Source organism: Quercus lobata, chromosome 3, assembly GCF_001633185.2.
Source record: "Quercus lobata isolate SW786 chromosome 3, ValleyOak3.0 Primary Assembly, whole genome shotgun sequence".
Taxonomy (NCBI): domain Eukaryota; kingdom Viridiplantae; phylum Streptophyta; class Magnoliopsida; order Fagales; family Fagaceae; genus Quercus; species Quercus lobata.
In genome coordinates this window covers 66,342,549-66,363,628 of record NC_044906.1, presented here as the reverse complement: position 1 = coordinate 66,363,628, position 21,080 = coordinate 66,342,549, and the positions used below count along the sequence as shown (strand labels likewise).

General features: G+C 34.3%; 3 protein-coding genes across 4 annotated transcripts; 1 reads left to right on the top strand and 2 right to left on the bottom strand.

The window, feature by feature from the left end:
* Positions 1–706: 706 nt before the first annotated feature.
* LOC115979353 (pentatricopeptide repeat-containing protein At1g59720, chloroplastic/mitochondrial) lies at positions 707–3,342 on the bottom strand. 2 transcript variants are annotated; one of them, XM_031101369.1, is made up of 2 exons: positions 1,827–3,342; positions 707–1,214 (listed from the first exon to the last, which is right to left on the bottom strand). In XM_031101369.1, exons 1-2 carry the CDS (start codon positions 3,292–3,294, stop codon positions 829–831), a joined length of 1,854 nt encoding a protein of 617 aa, XP_030957229.1. In that variant the 5' UTR covers positions 3,295–3,342; the 3' UTR covers positions 707–828. The 2 variants fall into 2 exon arrangements, with proteins under 2 accessions (XP_030957229.1, XP_030957228.1); XM_031101368.1 differs by lacking the exon at positions 707–1,214 and having other exon boundaries at positions 1,319–3,342.
* A 5,260-nt stretch (positions 3,343–8,602) lies between these two features.
* Positions 8,603–11,978, top strand: LOC115982947 (dnaJ homolog subfamily B member 4). The gene is made up of 2 exons (XM_031105709.1): positions 8,603–9,413; positions 11,119–11,978. Exons 1-2 carry the CDS (start codon positions 8,854–8,856, stop codon positions 11,564–11,566), a joined length of 1,008 nt encoding a protein of 335 aa, XP_030961569.1. The 5' UTR covers positions 8,603–8,853; the 3' UTR covers positions 11,567–11,978.
* Positions 11,979–13,628: 1,650 nt separating this feature from the next.
* LOC115982948 (thioredoxin H5-like) lies at positions 13,629–14,677 on the bottom strand. Its single transcript, XM_031105710.1, has 3 exons — positions 14,480–14,677; positions 14,100–14,222; positions 13,629–13,999 (listed from the first exon to the last, which is right to left on the bottom strand). Exons 1-3 carry the CDS (start codon positions 14,594–14,596, stop codon positions 13,868–13,870), a joined length of 372 nt encoding a protein of 123 aa, XP_030961570.1. The 5' UTR covers positions 14,597–14,677; the 3' UTR covers positions 13,629–13,867.
* Positions 14,678–21,080: the final 6,403 nt, after the last annotated feature.

The following is a 21,080-nucleotide window of genomic DNA, read 5'->3' as shown; positions in this document are numbered from 1 at the left end:
TCACACAAAGGAACTTGTCTAAACCGACAAGCAATGTGGAATCAAAGGAGAGCATGTGCATCTGCAAAGTGCAAGTCAGATTATAATTTTGAATTCTGAAGCAATTAATACATAAATGATCTAAATAATGGCTTGCGTAGTAGATCAAGATTGACTAATGCCAAATGATCGAGCTAAAACTAAAAACTACTGTCAATTGATGTCATGTACTAACGTGAGAAACCTACCTACTTGTTAGCAAGACAAAGTTGGCAAGCATATTGGCTTAAATCACTAAACTACTCTTGTTGCCAGGGAAATTAATGGGACTAATTGTAATTAACGTAGAAAGGTAATATAAGACTCTGGCTGCTAACATGTGAGTTAATTTCAATGGATAAGCTCTGTATTTCTGTGTGCGTGTGGAATCTTATAAGTTAGCTGTAACTGGTCAGCTTGAGCTTGGACAGGAAGTACCCTAATCCTATGAAAGGAGTGTATATACAACAATCTTCTTTCTTGAATGTGGAAATTACGGTTTTGGACCTTACATATAGATGAGAGTGATATTGCATAAGATACTACCTCCCATTCATAAGAATGTATCTCATGAGAGATGAGACCTCTCTCTTACAATATGTGGGACTCAAGCATGATGTGACATAGATGTCTCATAAGACGGTATAAGATAATTTTCTCCTATTCATAGATGTTCAAAACTACATACTTTTATAAAAGGTATTAAATTATTCACCATAACATGGATGTGGCAGGCAATTTGTGCATACAAGTCTTTAATGTACTTTATCCTAATCTACATCTAATGACTCTTCATACAACAGAATATCATCACCAGTAATCCATGCAAGAACAGATGCCATCTTTAAAATGATGGAATCGAGCACGATCTCTCACAATAATCTCGACATTATAGATTCTAGATATTAATTTGGTAACCTTATGGCAGTCATCACATACCCGAAGATTCTTAAATATACGTATAGGCATGCCTGGTTTCAAGCTTAAGAGCCCAAAAGCAATTGCAAGTCTCTCACTATGTAGCCTAAGAGCATGTTGTTTTTCATTGTTGAGCTCATCAACCATTGGTGCTTGTGAAAAGTCAGGAGCATGTCCTACTGATTCTAGTCTTTCTTCAATGACATCCAAAACCTTATATATTTCTTTGGTTTGAGGATGAGATGTGTCCCCAGCAAAAAATTCGTGAGAAATGCCATCTCTCTCTTACAATATGTGGGACTCAAGCATGATGTGACATAGATGTCTCATAAGACGGTATAAGATAATTTTCTCCTATTCATAGATGTTCAAAACTACATACTTTTATAAAAGGTATTAAATTATTCACCATAACATGGATGTGGCAGGCAATTTGTGCATACAAGTCTTTAATGTACTTTATCCTAATCTACATCTAATGACTCTTCATACAACAGAATATCATCACCAGTAATCCATGCAAGAACAGATGCCATCTTTAAAATGATGGAATCGAGCACGATCTCTCACAATAATCTCGACATTATAGATTCTAGATATTAATTTGGTAACCTTATGGCAGTCATCACATACCCGAAGATTCTTAAATATACGTATAGGCATGCCTGGTTTCAAGCTTAAGAGCCCAAAAGCAATTGCAAGTCTCTCACTATGTAACCTAAGAGCATGTTGTTTTTCATTGTTGAGCTCATCAACCATTGGTGCTTGTGAAAAGTCAGGAGCATGTCCTACTGATTCTAGTCTTTCTTCAATGACATCCAAAACCTTATATATTTCTTTGGTTTGAGGATGAGATGTGTCCCCAGCAAAAAATTCGTGAGAAATGCCATCTATCTCTATTGAAGTACAACCAGGCTCTTTTGTTACACCCTTATCAGTCATCAATTTCCTAACCATTCCAACATCATCCCATCGGCTAGCTGACGCGTAAACTTTAGACAAAAGCACATAAACACCACTGCAATCACCTCCTTCTGACTCAAGGATCTGTGTGGCCATTTCTTCACTAAGATCTACACCTACATTCTTCTTGCAACAAGCATCAAGGAGACTCCTCCAAATTATAACATCAGGTTTCATGGGCATATCTGAGACCAAGTTCAAAGCTTCATCAATGAGCCCGGCACGAGCAAGGAGATCTACAAGGCATCCATAGTGCTCTAATCGTGGTTCAATCTTATAATCGGCAATCATCATATCAAAATACTTACGGCCCTCACTTACCATACCTCTATGGTTACATGCGCTCAAAACACCAACAAAAGTAATAGAATCCGGGACAATCCTCTCCATCCTCACCATTCTAACAAAATACTCCAATGCCGCCTCAGCCTTCCCATGCATGCCTAACCCTAAAATCATTGAATTCCAAGAATTCACATCGTGTTTAGGCATCCTCTCAAAGACTTGCTGAGCAATTTCCCATGACCCACATTTACAATACATATCCACCAAGCAATTGTTCACCAAAACATCATTAAGCATGTCAGCACCACCCTTCCTCAACGCACAAGCATGAGCCCACATCCCCAAAGCCAGAGCACCCAAACCAGCACAAGCACTAATAACACTCTGCATTGTATACCCATCAGGCTCAAACATGTTCTGCATCTCACGAAACAGTTTCAATGCAGTATCAAACTCACCTAACTGAACATAAGCATCAATCATAACATTCCATGAAACCACACTTCTCTCAGGCATTTTAACAAACACTTTCTCCGCTACATCCAAACACCCACAAGTTCCATACAAATGAATCAAACTGTTATTAATATAAACATCTGAATCATACCCAAGTTTTAAAACATGGGCATGAACCTGTTTCCCTACAAAAAGCGCAAACAAATACGCGCAAGCTTTAAAAACAAAGGGAAACGTATGTTTATCCGGCATGACTATTCCTTGTTCTAACATTCTATAGTATAACTGTATAGCCTCCTCTTTGCGGTCAGAGCTTCGTGCACACGCTCTTATGAGAGTGTTCCACATGAACGAATTGGGGTTGTGAACTTGATCGAAAACCCGGTAAGCGTAGTCGAAATCAGAAAGAGACGAGAAGTGGAGAATTCGGGAATAGAGAAAGAGGGTGTGTGGACTGTGAGTGGAGGTGGCAGTGCGGAGTGTGTGAGCGTGGATTTGTTTGAGCTGAGACATGTCCGTACATTCATTGAGCAATTGGAGAAGACGGCTGTGGCTGCGATGTTGAGCTGTGTAGCCATTGTTGTTGCTGTTGATTGTGAACGCAGACTGAAAGTGAGGAAGTGGGCTTGGTGTGGTTGTGAGCACCATTGACATGATAATATGATACACACTGGCTGGCTGTTATGGCAGTTGGCAGATAAGATACTCATTTTGCTCATTGGGGACTTTCTAATCGAAGTCATTAACATGCTTTTTTTTCTTTTCTTTTTTTTCTTTTATTTATTTATTTATTTCTAGAATGGATGATATTTAGAACGAGGAAAAAAAATATTAGAGTCAGTTATAACGAATTTTACTAGTCAAAAATTGGATCCAGTATTCTTGTGCATTAGATCCCATTAAGATATGAATACGTGACAAGTGTTTGATATATACTTATATCTCAATAGATTAAGTATACATGAACATTGGATTATCCCAATCTAGTTCCACTACAAATGGTAGAGTTACAACAAATATATGATATTTGGTTTGCAAGTTATTTTTGTGACCTTGCTCTTTTCGGTTTTAGAGATACAATCATACAACTTGCTTCTTCTTCTTCTTGATCTTTTCTTTGCTCCTCCAATTTGACCCTTGTTGTTGCTGATGGGAAAAATATATGTAGGTTGTTAAAACTAATTAACAAAACTATAAAGTTGAATTCAAAGAACATAGAGTATAGTAGATTGAAACCTAAATTGGAATAATTAGGAACTTAGCAATTTGTTGAACTAAAGCACAGAACTAAATTCATTGTACTTTGCAGTCAATTTTGCTCTCATTAGGAAAAGTTCCTTCAGTGCAAATAGTTTAGGTGGTCACTTTCCAGTATACAGTAACAATTTGTTAGTGTGCACTTACCTACAAGGCTATGAAGTCGTAGTTGGATGCTCGAGGAACAATTTGACAGCAAAAGATAAAGGAAAAATGTGAGTTGTGTATATTTTCATCTTTGTGGCTAACCGCACAATAAGTCAATAATAAAGGAAAGGAAATAATTATGGTTTTAGCCGACTTGATTCAAAACTTTCTTTCAATTGAAAATTTCCCAAATTGAAATGATAATATTTTAGAGGATTTGAAAGTAAAACCTCTTAAGAGGAAATAGATTAAATATGGAAATTATTAGTGTGATTGAGGTCATGAAAGGAAGAAATTGATCATTGCATTGAAGAGATTTTTTCCCCTTTTATTTTTATCGCTATAGGAGAAGAAATCGTGGACCTAAGTGCAAATTGAGGAGTATACAGCGGGCTTCGGCTTTTCCCAATTTGAAACTAATGGGCTTTCGTTTTTTATAAAGTTTATAACATGCCCAACAATTATTTGCTAGTTACGTACTTCATTAGTTTATTCCATTGATTGTTACCCACTTGACCCTTATTATTTACAAGGTTTGCCAAATTTTGGGTAATGATTATAAAATTTTATAGTTTAGGTTGCAAAATATAAATACCCCATAGTTTAGATTGAATTTTACAATTAACCTAAAAATGAAATATTATCAAGTACGACTGTACGAGTTTCATCAAGCAACAAATATTTAAAAATAGAAAACATTCTTTAAAGCAATATAGGAAATACGTAAAAGAAAATAATAATAAGCTATTAAATGTTCAATGAACAAGCAAGCAGGAACACCCAACGTAACAAATACTTCGCATAATGTAACAAGTCAAAACTTTTTTTTTTTTCGCAATCAATGGCATGATGACTTGCATCAATGCTCGACCTACCACAAGTTAATTAGTGGGATATATATATATATATATTTTTTTTTTCTTTTTCACAATACAGCCCAACAAGCTAAGTAAAACTTGTAATGATACACAAAATTTGACAACATTTTTTTCGCACTTATTTATTATTTGTTTTATTTTTTACAAACAAGGGTGTTCATATCTCTTTGATTATTCCATCGAGTGTATGTAGTCTCCCCATTTTACATGCACCAAGTTATTACAAAGAAGAATCCCATTTTTTTGCACATATTTATTATTTGTTTTTTTTTTTACAAACAAGGTGTGTTCAAACCTCTTCGAGTATCTGAGTATTATCTTGAATGTATGCAACCGCTTCTTCGTCTTACACGCACTAAGTTATTACAGGAAGAAATCCTATAAAAGTAACTCCAAATGCTGACAAGAAGTTTTGAACTCAGAATCTCACGGATATAATGAGATCTTAAGAACCATTAAGGCAACCATTTGAAGTTCATTTTTCTCATTTATTGAGTTTGTTAGCTTTTACTAATTTTCTTACGAACGACTGATATCATTTTTTTTACCTACCATTATCAATACGTTACATCACAAATCAAATTTCATGTGTTTGTAGTGTCTCTCAAGTAAAACTCGAGTTATGGGGTTTGGTGGCTATATATATATTTTGTATGGCTCAAATATAATAAGTAGTACAAATGGACAAGTGGAAGAATATAAAACAAGTAAAATATGGTAGTATCTCACATGGTGTTTGGTTGGGTTTCACTTCATTTCACAGGTTGGTACAAATTTGAAACCAAAAAATTAAAATCAAAGCGACAGATATCTTTAAATTTTGAAAGCAAACCTATCTAGAAAAAACCGAGACTAAAACCTATCGCTTTGATTTCAAAAGGATCGAACTGGTCGGATTGTTGTCGGGTTATTTGTCCCAAACTCCAACACCCACGTTAAGCTTTAAATCCTTGTCGTTTTGTGATAAATAAAATATAAAATATAAAAAAAATAAAAAAATAAAAACAAGGAAACGGTGTCGTGTCAACGGGTGCGTATTTAGCGTTACTTGCGTTTAGGACTCATTAGTTACGTATGGAAGAAAACGATTCCACTCGTTATTTCCGCGGCTACCGACTTGATTCTCTGTGTTAACTGTATTTTGAAAAGAAAGACTCTGACTCTCTCTTATCACTCCAGCTATTATTTCTACTTCACTGCACGTTCTCATTTTGAGTCATTTCAATATTTTGGTTTATATTATTGTTATGGGTCCTGATAAGCTCACAAGCCTATTACGAACCTAATTCCACGTCATGTAAAATTGATCAAAGGGCTTAACCAAAAAAAAAAAAATATATATATATATATATATAAGAAAGGATAAAGTTTTTTTTTCTTCAAAAAGAATAAATAGGACAAAGTTTGGTGGAGTAGGTCACGTGGTGCAATGCACATTACTCATTTTCTTATTATTGTTTGTAATTTAAGACTATAATTAAATTGAAAATCTGTTACGTGAACTGTTCCAACTTGATTATTGAAATTTAATATTTTGATATTGATGTATTGTTAGACTCTTGAGACTAACATAAATAAGACAATAACTTTATACCAAATTTAAATTTCATGTCATTTCATTAACAAAAATGAATTCATATAAGGTTTATAACAATTGAAAAAAAAAAAATATATATATATATATATATATATATAAAGGTTTTCATGAATAAAAGTACAATTTGAGATCGGTAAAATTTGGAGTGGTAAGTGAAATGATCAATACAGTCTGGTACAACTTAGAATTTTGACTAAGATGTAACAAGTAGGTTGATTGTATTGATTTATGCACAAATATTCGGTCATTTCGATCAGTATAAAACAAATTTTAAAACTTTGTCAAGCTCCCTTGAAGACTTAAGGTTAAAAAAAAACGATATCGACCTCCAAAGTTTCACAAAAATGATAGTTGTCTCCCTAATATTTGTAACATATATAAAAAAATAAAATGAAATCCCTATTTTTGTGGACTGTTAAGTCACCCTATTTATGTGGGCTAACATTACATTCGATAAGCAATAATGTTCCTAACTTGCCATTGGCTTAATTATGTGGTCCTTATTTTGTGGTTTAGTTATTTATTCACCCGATATACTACTAGTCGTTTCTCAAAAAAAGAAAAAAAAAAAAGAAAAAAAGAAAAAGAAAAAAGATATACTACTAGCCTACTACCGTAGAATTAGGTATCTTTTTCCTTCTTTGTTAAATTTTTTTATAGGAATTTTTGTCCCAATATTTGGCTAAATTATTCCACCTTTTGTTTATGACATATCTCCAAAACTCCATGGATCGATAGTGTGGTAAATTGAATTTGAAACCTCCAAATTTACATTAAATTCTAGACTAATAAACCTATCACTTAGATACCATGTGGGGGTTTGAATAGGGTAACTCAAGACAAAATAGGCATTTCATTATATTTTTCACGTTTATAACAAATTTTAAGGTATGAAACTGTTATTTTTTGGAATATTAATTACCATTTGAGTGGATTCTCTTCCAATTGAGTCTCACTAAGAATGTCAATGTTGCATCACCTTCTCTATATTAATTTGGTGAAGTGGATTTTCTTCCAATTGTGCCTTCCTAAGAATGTCAATGTTGCATCATCTTCTCTATATTATTTACAGCAGTGCTAATTGCACTAATTTGGTATTCGTACCATTTGTTTCAAAATTAGATATATATGATCAATATTCTTAAATGGTCCGATATCAGATTTAAAACAATATCTCGTGAAGTCTAATGTTAATATATTTAGATATAACCTTATGAGTTAAGTTTTTTTTTTTTTTTTGAAAGGACCTTATGAATTAAGTTGAAATTTCACTAAAAGGTCATATACGAGTATATAATAATATAAATAACAGTTGACTTTTGAAAGCTATTTAATAAACACCCCCAAAAATATATGAAATCAAATCAACATATCACAAAAATTACTACTATAACAATTTAGCCATTGACTTTGAAAAACCCTAAATACTCCCAAAAAAAAAAAAAATTGAAAATAGATACAACAAAAATTACTCCCGAATTATTCAAATGTAAATATATTCAAGCAATTATCATTTATTAGTCACTTTATTTTTTTTAAAAAAGAATAATTCTATTAAAAAAAGTGTATTATCAATCAAATACATATTAATAAGGTAATATCTTATATTAACCTATTACCAAAAAAAAAAAAAAAAAAAGGTATCCAAAAAATTCGCTATTTTCATATTATTGTTTATGACTTCTTAATGTAATAATTTTTTATTGAACCCTGTTGTATCAATTGGTTAGCTCAATTTTTTGGGGTCCCTACAAGCATGACTAAACATGGAGGTCTTAGATTAGTATTTGTTTGGTTAAAACTTATAAGCACAACTTTTAACCTTTTTTTTATTTTTTATTTTTATATATATAGTTTAAAAAAAAAATTAATTGATGCAATATAAGTTATATAAACCCATACAAGGGATTAACCACCAACACCCACGTCGGGGCAAAAAATAAAAAAAGGTCAAAAAATATTGTTTAATAAAAAGAAAAAAGAAATTTCCCGCGACTTTCACGAACTCCGAAATACCAGAGCTGTTACTGGGAAATATCCCCGAGAAAATAATATCACACCCGTTAAGTAAGCAAAAAATACTAAACGCGTATCAAAACCGTGACCACTGCTCTACTTCTCTCTCTCTCTCTCTTTTTTTTTTTTTCCTGCTTTCCGCCACTTTACCCCTTCACTCACTCTCTCCTTTCTTTTTTTGCCTTCTTCGCAACGGCCGACTCTTCCAATTTTCTCTACATATAAACAAAGATAAAAAGCTTTTCTTTTTCAATCGCTCACATTATCAATCACTGTTTTTGTTTTAGTTTCGTTTTTCGTTTCTTTTTCTTAGCCGCCATGGGAGTGGACTACTACAACATACTGAAGGTGAATCGGAGCGCGAGCGACGAAGACCTGAAGAAAGCGTACAGGAAACTGGCGATGAAGTGGCATCCGGACAAGAATCCGGCGGTGAACAAGAAAGAGGCGGAGGCTAAGTTCAAGCAGATCTCCGAGGCTTACGACGTTCTCAGCGACGCTCACAAGCGTAAGATCTACGACCAGTACGGCGAGGAAGGACTCCAGTTCGCCGAGGGGAATAATTCGGCCTCGTTCCGGTACAATCCTCGTGACGCTGATGATATTTTCGCCGAGTTCTTCGGCGGATCTCGCGCCGCCGACGATCGCGCTGGCCGGTACGGCGACGCCGCTGCCGGTAGAAGTCAGTTTAATTTGAATAGCAATAATCAGAGTCATAATCGCAATCATAAGAATAACAATAGTAATAATAATAATGTTGTTAATAAAAATAAGAAAGCTGAGGCGATCGAGAGCAAATTGGTTTGTAGTCTGGAGGATCTTTACAAAGGTTGCAGGAAGAAGATGAGGATTTCGCGTTTGGTTCCTGATGAGTTTGGGTAAGTTTTTTTTTTTTTTTTTTTTTTTTAATATATATTTATTTTTAGCATATTTTATTTTGATTTTGATTATGAATTTGTTAGGTAGATATGTGTGTGAGTGTGGAGTAATGATTAGTCAAATTGTTATTGACGGAATGGAATATGTCTATTTGTTGTGTAATTGTTGTTTGAAATTGGCAAAGACAATTACTTGTTGGATTTAATTTTGGTTGACTTAACTGATTTTGAGTATTTTAGCTAATATAGATAATAGTTGGGAAAATTGAACTAATTTTGGACTTTAAAACTATAAAAATAAGTTTTTTTTTATTATTAAAAATCATTTTTTTCGATGGGATTTAATTCAAATGGCACTTCTTTTTCCTGTTAAGAATTAATGAAGGGTGTGGATACGTGTCAAAACGATTGAAGATGAGTTTTGCATTCATGTTTGAGGTTTTTCCACATTTCGTGGAGTATATTTGAAACCATCTTTACTATGTGATTTTGTTCGATAAAAGTATATAAATTTCAGTTGAAAGACGAAACTTTGAGAACTATTTTGTTGAAACATTTGGTTATTCACCATGAATTCTATACCTCCTCGTGCTTCAATAGATTTTGAACATAAATTGACAAGAAAGAATATTTTTTTTTCCCACCTAATTTCCTCAGAGTTTGTTCACCACTTTGCTTTGTTTTATTTGGACTGGCCCGTGCTCCTTTGCTTGATTGTTCACTCTTATTAGATGCCCCACTGGAAAATATTTGTTTTATTTTATGTCACCTACTATGATGCCATTTTTCTCGATATTTTGCAAGCTTTGTCTTAAATGATTTTCAGTTTGACAGTCTGCTAAGATAATTTGTATTTATGTGGTTCTAGTGGAAGTCAACTTTGGTAGGTTCGGCATCCTAAGCACCCAGTTGGCTAAATGAAATTTCTGAAGGGCATTCTTTTAACCGTGGTCCATCTCACACAGTAGATTTGAAAAGTAGATTACCTTTACTGGGTTAGTTTCATGGTTAGGGACCTGAGCTGGTTTAAATTTAAGAAATTATGAGGATTTATGATCTGCAATTTGGTTTTGGGTCAACGTGTCCATCGCCTAGGAGTTATAGCAAAATTTATTATCTGCAAGGCAATTTATTAGTCTTAATGCAATTTCTTTCTTATGGCCAAAAAAGAAAACAGAAATTCAAGTTTAATTTATTTTGCTTGCTTTCTGTAGCTTTGACTTGAAAATTGAAATTGCAAGTTTATCACTTTGTTCTATTATATAAGTTGTTTTTGAAGTTAGGAATACACCTGAAGTGACCAGCTGATGTTTTTTCCATCCCTGTACCCAATCTTAGATTTATGTTGATAAAATTTGTGTTCAATCAGGGCTTTGGTTGAATTTAAAAAACCAACCTTAGGTTGGTTATGTTTTGGGACTGGGTTGTGGGCCTTGTAGCTGAACTAAATAAGTTGGAACCAAGTTGCATTCTTAGACAGATCATGTGTGCAGTGTGGTTGGATAGCCTGGATTGTAATTGACATTTTCAGTTTGTTTCCGGAAAACCATAGCTATTTTTTGAGGAAAAAAAGGGGACTAAGTAACTGTGGGACTATTCTATGTCTTTATTGGTTTGTTTGTTCAATTTTGCACTGCACTTTTTAGTTTGAATGTTTCTTCCTTTCTTTATGGTGTCACATACTAGCAATTTTAATTTTTTGCAGTATGCCCAAGTCTGTTGAAGAAATATTAAAAATTGATATCCAACCTGGTTGGAAGAGGGGCACTAAAATCACCTTCCCTGAGAAAGGCAACCAAGAACCTGGTATTATTCCAGCTGATTTAATATTTGTGGTGGATGAGAAACCTCATGCTATTTTCAAGAGGGAAGGAAATGATCTGGTGGTTAATCAGAAAATATCACTGTTGGAGGCTCTCACAGGGGCGAGTTTTAATTTGGCAACCTTGGATGGCAGGAATCTTACATTCCCAGTGACTGATATTGTAAAACCTGGCTATGAGATGGTGATCCCAAATGAAGGAATGCCCGTCTCGAAGGAACCCAGCAAGAGAGGAAACCTTATAATTAAGTTTGATGTTATTTATCCTTCAAGGCTCTCATCAGAACAGAAATCTGACTTGAGGAGGGCGCTGGGCGGATCTGAGAGCTAGTTCTGTTTGAGGCTAGGCTTATAAATATCCAGTAACTTTGATTGACAGTTTAAGGTCAAGTTAAATGTAAATACGTTGTTTCACTAATAAAAATGAAGATTGTGCATATTAGGAAGGAAGTTTGGAGGGATGGCATTTTTGTTGGTAGGTTTGTTGGTAGCATAATGTAGCGTAGGAAGAACTAGCATCCTCAGCTACTGCCTTAGCTGCCAGTTGCCACAAGAAGACTTTGGTTTATTTAATTGAAATTCGTATGCTAGGAATGTAAAGATAGTTTTCTAAATGTGCAGTCACAAGAACATTTTATATTGATGTATTTTGGAAGTTATGTAATCCAATGCATCCACAGATTTCACATCAACTATAAGATTTTGCTTTTTTTTCTTTGAATGATCTACCAGAAATCACTATTCCTGTCCATTTTGTTTAAAAGAATGTATGTTTCAATCTGGTATACTCCGAAATCTTTTTCAAATTGTATATGTATGAATTCATTTGGTTTATTTAAACCTGTGTTTGTCTGAATAAGTGCTGTGATAGGTCAGAATTTGAGAGCAGATGCCAATATCTTGGTGGATGACTTGCCACGTATCGTCACCATTTTCTTTTCTGTTAAATTTGTTGACAAGCTTAAACCATTTGAAGTCTGAGACTCTTAGCAATTGAGTTGGGGTGTCCTTGGTGGTTGAAGTGATAATTACTCAAATCAATTCAGGTCTGGTGGTAAGCATTCAGTCCAGCATTCAGCTGGGTAATCATTGTGCCGACCCCAGTGTTTTGACGTTGATGTAATTCCTAATGCTCAACTATGGAAAAGAATGGCTGCTAAGAAACTGAAAGGGACATAGCATTCCTTTTCTCAGGGTGCAGAGACAGTATCTTGTATGATTGTCGTATGCAGCACCTCATCTCTTGTCCTATACTTTTTCACAAGGATGGAATTTTGATATAGTTTTTTAGGTACTGTACCATATATTTTCCCAACTGAATTCAATTTTGTGGTTGCATTTATCAATGAATTACATGCTTGAAATTAATTTTCTTTCAAAAAGATATTCAGTATTTTTATTGCATTGGTCGATATATGCTTTCGGTTGATTTCAATTGGGAACTTATAAAGTACATTTAGCTAAGGAACTATATTTGGTACTTTTCACAAAGAGTTGTAAGCAAAACTAGTAATTTAGCAAAACGTTTTACCGGATTACTATCAGATACAGATATTTGTAGTATTAGAAAAAATAGTCAAAAGTTGAGGCAATTGTATCATACACAATATTAAATATTAATAATGATTGAAATAAATTTGGTGCTTATCAAATTAGCTTGCACTTGGATTTTGCCTCTATTGTGTAAGAGCATTTCCAATAGGAAAGCTAAACACAAAATCTTTTCTACTATAAAGAGTAAACCTACAAAATAGGTCTCTAATGGACTCTTTATATCCAGAATTTTTTTTTTTGCTCATGAACAGTAGCTCATCAAGTCTGATGGGCTACTGTTCATTCTTTAAGTGTTTTTTTTCCTATTATAATAATCAAGTATTGAATAAAAAAATGTTGAAAAATGTGTAGTTGTTAAAAAAAGAATAAATAATGAATGAAGAAATAATATTTAAATGAGATAAAGAATGTGATAGAGAATCGGTTGGAAAGTGTATTTGAAAAAGTGGGTAGTTAAAAGGTAAAAGTCACTGTTCATTCTCCAAACAGAACAAAAATTTGCCTAATCTGTTGGAAATGCTCTAAAGATGATAGCATGATAACTCCATTGGAAATATCAAAAACTGTCGGTTGAACTGTAATGGTCTTCGCATGAATGCAGATGTTGATGGTTTATTGAATTGAAATGACTTGCATGAAAATATTGCATCCTAATTTGGCCACCATCTCTTTTGTTCAACTTTTTATTGTTTATGAGGCATCAAAGAACTTTTGGACCCTGCCCTGCCGATATGCTTTAGTTATCTTTACAGGGAGGCCACCAAATACTTTCCCAAGTGGATAGACTGATTAACTTTCCTATCATTATGGAATATGCTTTCTTTTGCTCAATGGTGTCAGAGTGAGAGAGAGAGAGAGATTTTATATTAATAATTTAAAACTAAAAAATGTTGGTTGCTCAAGCAAATTACATTAACATGAAAATTAAATGCAAGAAACTCCATCTTATTTAGCCAGAACACACTGGTGATTATTTGATGCTTCCTGCTCCTCAATTCTTCTTCTCTTTAAGAAGTTATTGTAGAATACATATTGCATGGCCTTGCTAACAGGATCAGCATGGTTCATCATTGTAAATCTATGTGCTGTGCTTCTCAATCTTGGTCTGCAGGTCATCCTTCCTAGCACCCACAACCTTGTCAACCACCTTTCCTTTCTTAATAAATATGAATGTTGGCATTGCCTCCACCGCAAATTCTTGAGCCACAGCCTGTTTTCATTTAAACATTTTTTTAAGTCTAAACCATCTAGGACAACAACAAGAAGAAAAAAATTACACATGTATTATAGTAAAAGGACAAAAGTCATACCTCCAACTCATCCACATCAATCTTGACGAAATCCACATTCGTATATTTGCAAGAGAGCTCTTTGAAGGTTGGCTCTATGAATTGGCAAGGTCCACACCATGTAGCCGAGAAATCAATCACCACCTTTATCACCAGAAAATAAGTAATCAACACCAAATATTACACACTATATAGTTATGGATAAGCATAGTTTCACCAAAAAGGGGATTCAGCTTGTGTCCAGTGCTCTAGTGCACTGGGCGCGACACAGTATTCTGACGGGACAAGGACATGATACGTGTCCAAAAATGATCATGTATTATTTTCGTGTCCCATCTAGTACACTAGAATACTAGACAGAAGCTTTAAAAAAAGAGGAGACTTAGTAGTTGCAGTGTTACCAGTTTGTCACATTGCTTGGAGGTCTCGAAGTAGGCTTTCCATTGGTCTTTTGAATGGTAGGCAGTGACACGAGATGGCCCCGATTCACTCTCCACCATAGAGAAGTTGGCTCCCATTTTTCTTTGCTTCGTAAAAGCTGGCTACTTTCTCTTACGACTAGGAATTTTAGAAGACGTAATTTTGGCTTGGAATTTGGATGTGGAGGGAAGGCTTTTTATAGAGAGTTGAAAAAGGCTGGAGGAGAAATTTCTACAGTAATAGGCTGGAGGGAAGGCTTTATTCGATTCGTTGATGTGACATTCTTTCTATCAGAACCGTCTGCTCTAATTAAAAATACTATTTGAAGCATATTATTTACATATAAGTACCCAAATAAAACAATAATTCGTCTGTTTAATCAGCAGCAAGAGTTCTCCACAGCTAGCCGTTCGTTTTAAAGCTTTCATATTCTAGTTTCGTAATATTCGCTCGTCACTCAATTTACACACATTTTTCAGACGATATTCACGTTTGTATGCATTGATATGCATATTTTAAAACGCAAAAAGATAATATCTACGTCTAAAACATGAAGAGTGGATATGAAATAATGAATGTGAGAGATTCATTCTCATCATATTTGAAATAGTTTTCTTGATGATTTATCAAATGGACATAATGCAGAATAATGTGGCATAAACTATTATTATGTCAAATTCTTTAACAACTTATGGGCTGATTGGCTGTAATGGTTAGTGGAGTATGGCGAAGATTAATTATCCAGGAAGGAAAGGAAAAAAATATATAAACTATTGTTAAAGAGGTGCAGTTCAAGAAAAACTGCAAGCATGGGCGGCACTACAGCCAGCCCAGGGGTTCATTTGAATTCCCTGACCTGGCTAAAATATATATATAATAATAAATAATTTTTTTTTGACCTTTAAATAAAAAATTTGAACACCCTAAACCTAAATTTTGTTTGAACTCAGCTAAAATATAATTATTTTAGTGTTACTTTTATAATATTTTCACAATAATTTTACAATAAAAGTTAAGTGGTATGTTGTAATTGGTTTTTATCTAAACTCACAATTGACATCACTTTTTTACATGCTTTTAACAACTTGCCACCTAGATTTTATTATGAAAGTGTTGCATTAGTAGCATTATTGTTAAAATTGCTTATTCGTTAAACAAAATAAATAAACTTTCTCTCTGGATTATTCTTAGTTCCAACACTATTGACTTCCCTAAAAAAAAGTCCTGAAGTTGCCACTGTCTGCAAGAACAGATTTAAAGGCATGGATTCTTTCTGGTAATGTAGAATCAAGATTACGATATTGTGGAGGAAAATGTTGTTGCTTTTAAATATGCTTTAGTTTAGGATTTTTTTCTTTTTTCTTTTTTGCTAAATATTATTCCAATCTTATTGATGCTGCAATGTATGTTGTAAGAAGGTTGATTTTAACCCAGGTAGAGCTGGTGGTGGAGGATTAATTAGGAATAGTGACAGGGTGTGGATTAAGGGGTATTCAAGATCTATTGGGTACACCACAAGTGTTATGGCTGAATTGTGGGCTTTGAGGGATGGGTTGTCTCTTGCCATTCAGCTGGGAATTAGAAATTTGGAAGTGAAACTTGATGCCAAGATAATTGTGGAGATGTTAAATAATGCTGACAGCTTTAACAAAAAAATTTCTCCATTGCTTCTTGACTACAGATCACTCATGGCAAGTCTCTCACAGGTTCGGGTAGCTCATGTGTTTAGAGAGGCGAATAGATGTGCTGACTATTTGGCCAAGAATGGGTGCTATATGAGGGAGGATTTTGTTATTTTGATGTTTCCCCCTTTAATGAATTAGATAACTTACTTGTATTTGATAGTAAAGGTTTGTACGGTTATAGGCGGGTAGCCTCTACTTTGGCCTCTATGGCTAGTTTGTAGCTTCTGTTGTAGCTTCTTTTGTTGTTTAATATAAAGCCTTTTAACCAAAAAAAAAGAAGGTTGATTTTACACAAAATCACTTGCGAAATTCAATCTAGTTTCCATTCGACATGATATATATATATATATATATATATAGCTTAGGAAATGTAACTAAAAAATGAACATAAAAATTAATTACAACTTGCTAACGTATGGTACTGAACTGTGATGTGGGAGGCAGTTTTCTCCATTCCAAATCCCATTACTCTCACATTTTCTTCTTCTTTTTTGGGCCTTATTGGTTAGTTGTACATTTATTCGATGGGTTTTGAACTCATGATTTCATTTTCTGATCTATTCGTGTGATGAGAGATATAGAGAAGTTTTATTACACCATAAAGATTGTGTTAGAGATATATTTGACATATTAACAAACTGTTTAAACAAAAAAGCATGCAGTTATGTTATAGAACGTGAAAATAATCATATTATTCGTTTGATAAAATGTGAAGGTGGAAAGAAGAGAATTGTTGGTTCCAACTATCATAGCATATCTCTGGGCATGAAGTCGTCACAGAATTGAATTAAGAACGATTACGACAACCTAGCAATGTGCTACATAGCACAATTAACTGTCCTCCTAAGAGAGCATCTCTCTAATGGTCCCAAAAGTTTTTAACTTTGGAGTTCCACCACTCACTGATTATCTCTTAATATTCGCCTACCACATCAAAGGTTCAAATTGCACACGTTTGATAGTACATGACAAATTTATAATTACAGGAAAACAAGAACGAATAGATGTAGAGAGCACTTTGCTTGCAAGAGCTGAAAGTTATAACATCAAGCCCATAAAAAGCTTATTCCTCTGTCGGCTCCTCTCCAATTCTAGGCATTCACTGTTTTTTTTTAGTGTGATAGTTGTAATTGGGCTAAAAATCGTTTTCAATTACAACTTAGATTGATTTTCAAAAAAAAAAAAAAAAATTACAACATAGATAAGTTGTGAAATTGAGTATGAATAAACATCTCTCTTTCTTAGACTTTTCATACTAAGAATGGTTAGAGACATATTAGGTCGCTAAGGAGATATTAAGTATGCTGCGAGTGAGATGGGCTTATAGAGCACCCCCCTACTTGCTTATGAGACTCAATTGCTGTGAGAAAGGTGTTATATAAACCAGTCTCATAAGAGATTTAGATTTTGATCTCTGTCTAGTCCTATACCAAAAACCAATTGATATCTTAATTTGATAATAGAGAGCAATCATTTGGCACAACCTATACTTTGAAACTGACTATCAAAAAGGTCCAAATGCTCTTTTGGAAGGTGGAAAAAAATCTGGTAGCAAAATGCTACTAGAACTTCTCGGGATTGCTAGCTTTATAAGGCTGCTTTGACAAGCTCAAATGTTGTGTTAAAACTCTTTTAAGAATCTATCCTACTTTTTTTTGCCCCTTATTTTATATGTATACGATTCTTAAAATGTCTGAAATGCTCATTGTTTTTCAAAAACACCAACTCCCATAACAAATAGCATCAATAATTTCTAACGGTTAATAATAGAATTTTACTTTTTAAAAATAAGTTTTACTATTAAATAAACACTAGCTTGTAACCCCATGCATATGCATGGATACACTTATAAATATATAATAATATGCATAATATAATTCATATATATATAATTTAAATACTATTAATATTCATTTTTATATTTTGTTAACTCTATTAAAAATTTTGCAAGGATATTATTAGGTATAAAATGTAAATTGTTCATTTTTTTTTAAATTATTGTGAAGCACTTTTTTTATTTATTCTATACTCTTTAGTTTTTGTATTTAATAACTTACTTGGATAAATATTTATGATTTGGTCCCACATTTGATTCTAAAATTAAGAAATAAAATTCTTTAAAAATAAATAATTTAGGACACATGAAGCAAAATTGAAACTCTAATTTAGAATTATAATTTGAGTTTCTTTCAACTTCTCGTATTATTATATACTAGTTTCAGTTGTATTATAATTGTGAGTGACACAGGTGACAGCCTGACAGGTCATTCACACCACAATACCTGTGTTTTTCAAGTGCTTCCAAAATTTCTTGATAATAGTTTCTCCAAAAAAAAAAAAAATTCTTGATAATACCAACAGCATACTTTAGGAACCAACCTTATCATATCAACTGCCTTAACCGACATAATATTACGTGGCCTAGACGTCTCTCGAATTTCTGTTACTACTTATAAATTTAAGCCACTTGGTTTCATTCCCCAAACATGCATTGAAAATACACATCCTATGTCTCTTGTGGTTAGAAACATCTCAAACCACATCTTGATCGAGAAAAACATGTTTTCAGAGAAAAAAGTCTTCACCATTGTAAAGGTGGTGATGATCATGGTACTTACATTGTTCATTGTTAACAGCAAGCCTGTTGAAACTACAAGGCTTTTTGTTGTCATGAAGTCAAAAAAACTTGAGACAGTCAAAGTGGTGCCAGTTTCTCAAGTTCCAGCCCTGATTCCACCTTCGGCCCCTAATCCATGCACTTACTTGCCTGGACCCGGTAATGGTTCAGGCTGCCATCATCATTGAAGATAATGGAGCTTACTTAGCAATTTGGTCATATTGGAGTTTGTATCCACATTTATTCTGAATTGCAATAATATATATAAATTTGTTATGTTATGGCAAAATAGCTCTAGCTACTTGCCAAATTTTTGTTTTATGTTATAGTTGCAATTAATCGTAGCAAACGAAAAAAAAAAATGTTCTCTCCTTTTCAGTATTACTAGCTTGTAACCTCATGCATATGCATGGATACACTTAAAGATATACAATAAGATATATAATATAATTTAAATATTATTGATAGTAATTTTTATATTTTATTAACTCTTTAAAAAATTTTGTAAGGATATTATTAGGTATAAAATGTAAATTGTCCATTTTTTTTTAAATTATTGTGAAGCACTTTTTTTTAAAAAAAAATTTTTATGATTCATTTATTCTAGACTTGATAGAAAGATATACAATAAGATACATAATATAATTTAAATACTATTGATAGTCATTTTTATATTTTGTTAACTCTTAAAAAAAATTTGTAAAGATATTGTGGGGGCCGGTTAATCAATAAATATTAAAACCGTGTTAATTGGGTCTGTGGCCCATCCAAAGACGTTAAATCATCCGAGGAGGCCCATATAAGATTATAAGGGGAACCAAATGAAAAGAGGAGTAGATATCACATGAGATGGGTCCAGTATGCGTCCGAGGACAAAATCTTTCTCGGCAATATGTGTCCAAGGACGACCTGGAGGCCATATTGTTACAAACACACTTCGAAACTACATTACCACTAAAGGTGGGACATGGGACCAAGGGTAAGAAAGAAAAGATAAGCAAATATCTTTGACAACTGCTACCTCCGCATTAGTTGCCTTTCAACCAACTTTCTAGCCGCATTAATGTGGAGGTGATGCCTGAACAGTGATGAAGCAGCCTTACAACTGCTGATTGAATGTTCTAGGAAGTGTTAGATGGGACAGGAAGGGATCCCCCAAATCCAGCCTACACGTATGTGGTAAAGATGACACTAAGAGGGCAGTATATAACATGAAAGAATGCATTAAGAGAAAGATCGGAACTTCTAAACAATTGATGCCTAGAAGAAAATCTCATGAAATAAAGAACTTAGCTTACTTCAATGATAAATTGATCGTGATATTTATGTTAATTCATCTAGAAACGTTAAGTTTAATCGTTTTTTTTTTTTTAAGTTAATCTAATTCTTTGACATCCACGCTCTACAAATTTATTGTTTGAGCCTTTAGCGTTCGAATCCAATACGAGTTTGAGATCGTTACAAATTGAGTCCTTACAGACATTATTAGGTGTGGGTCCGGGAGGTCTACAATCCGGCCCAAACTCTATCTGGGCCCAGGGCCCGTGCCGAGGAGGTATTTTGCCGAGGACGAATAATCGATGGCCGGGGTGTCAAAGGGAACGGCTGAGAAACTACCCTGTCCTCGGCATTCCAGAACTTCAATGGGAAGATCACCATCTTGGTGGAGGCTATCCCCAAACAGCCCCCTGAAGGGGATGTGAGTGGAATGGGACCCATAGGAGAGCAGTGTGTAGAATTGGATCAAGGAAAATGCGTCCCTTCCGCATTAAATGCATCTGCCAACACTCAGATCCGATTAATGTGAAAAGACGTTTGGATGGTGTAAACTTTGATCTTCGCAACTAGTGGAAAGTAAGAGGGGACGGTTGATGGGATGGATACAGAAATAAGCGCCTGCCTGACCAACAAGTGGAGGGCTAGGATCAACCAAAATGGACTATATAATAAAAAGGTAGGTGCACCAAGCAAAAGGCTGGGAAAAAGGGCCAAAAACCAGAGCCTCCCAGCCCACCTCCAGGAGAAAGACTCCAGAGGTGAAGAAAACTGAACCATGTATGAACTCCACGAAAAACTCACCGTCTGGTGACCAAGGCCTAGCTTTTCAAACCCACGCTCTACAAATGATATTGTTTGGGCCTTTTTACGTGCGAACCCAACGCTGTTACGGTTCATTACTAATCGTGCTCTTACAATTGGCGCCGTCTGTGGGAAAGGCTTGTGTGTTGGTATAGGCGGTAGGTTGAGAGAGCTCCTTCGTCATTTCTAACAACTGATTAT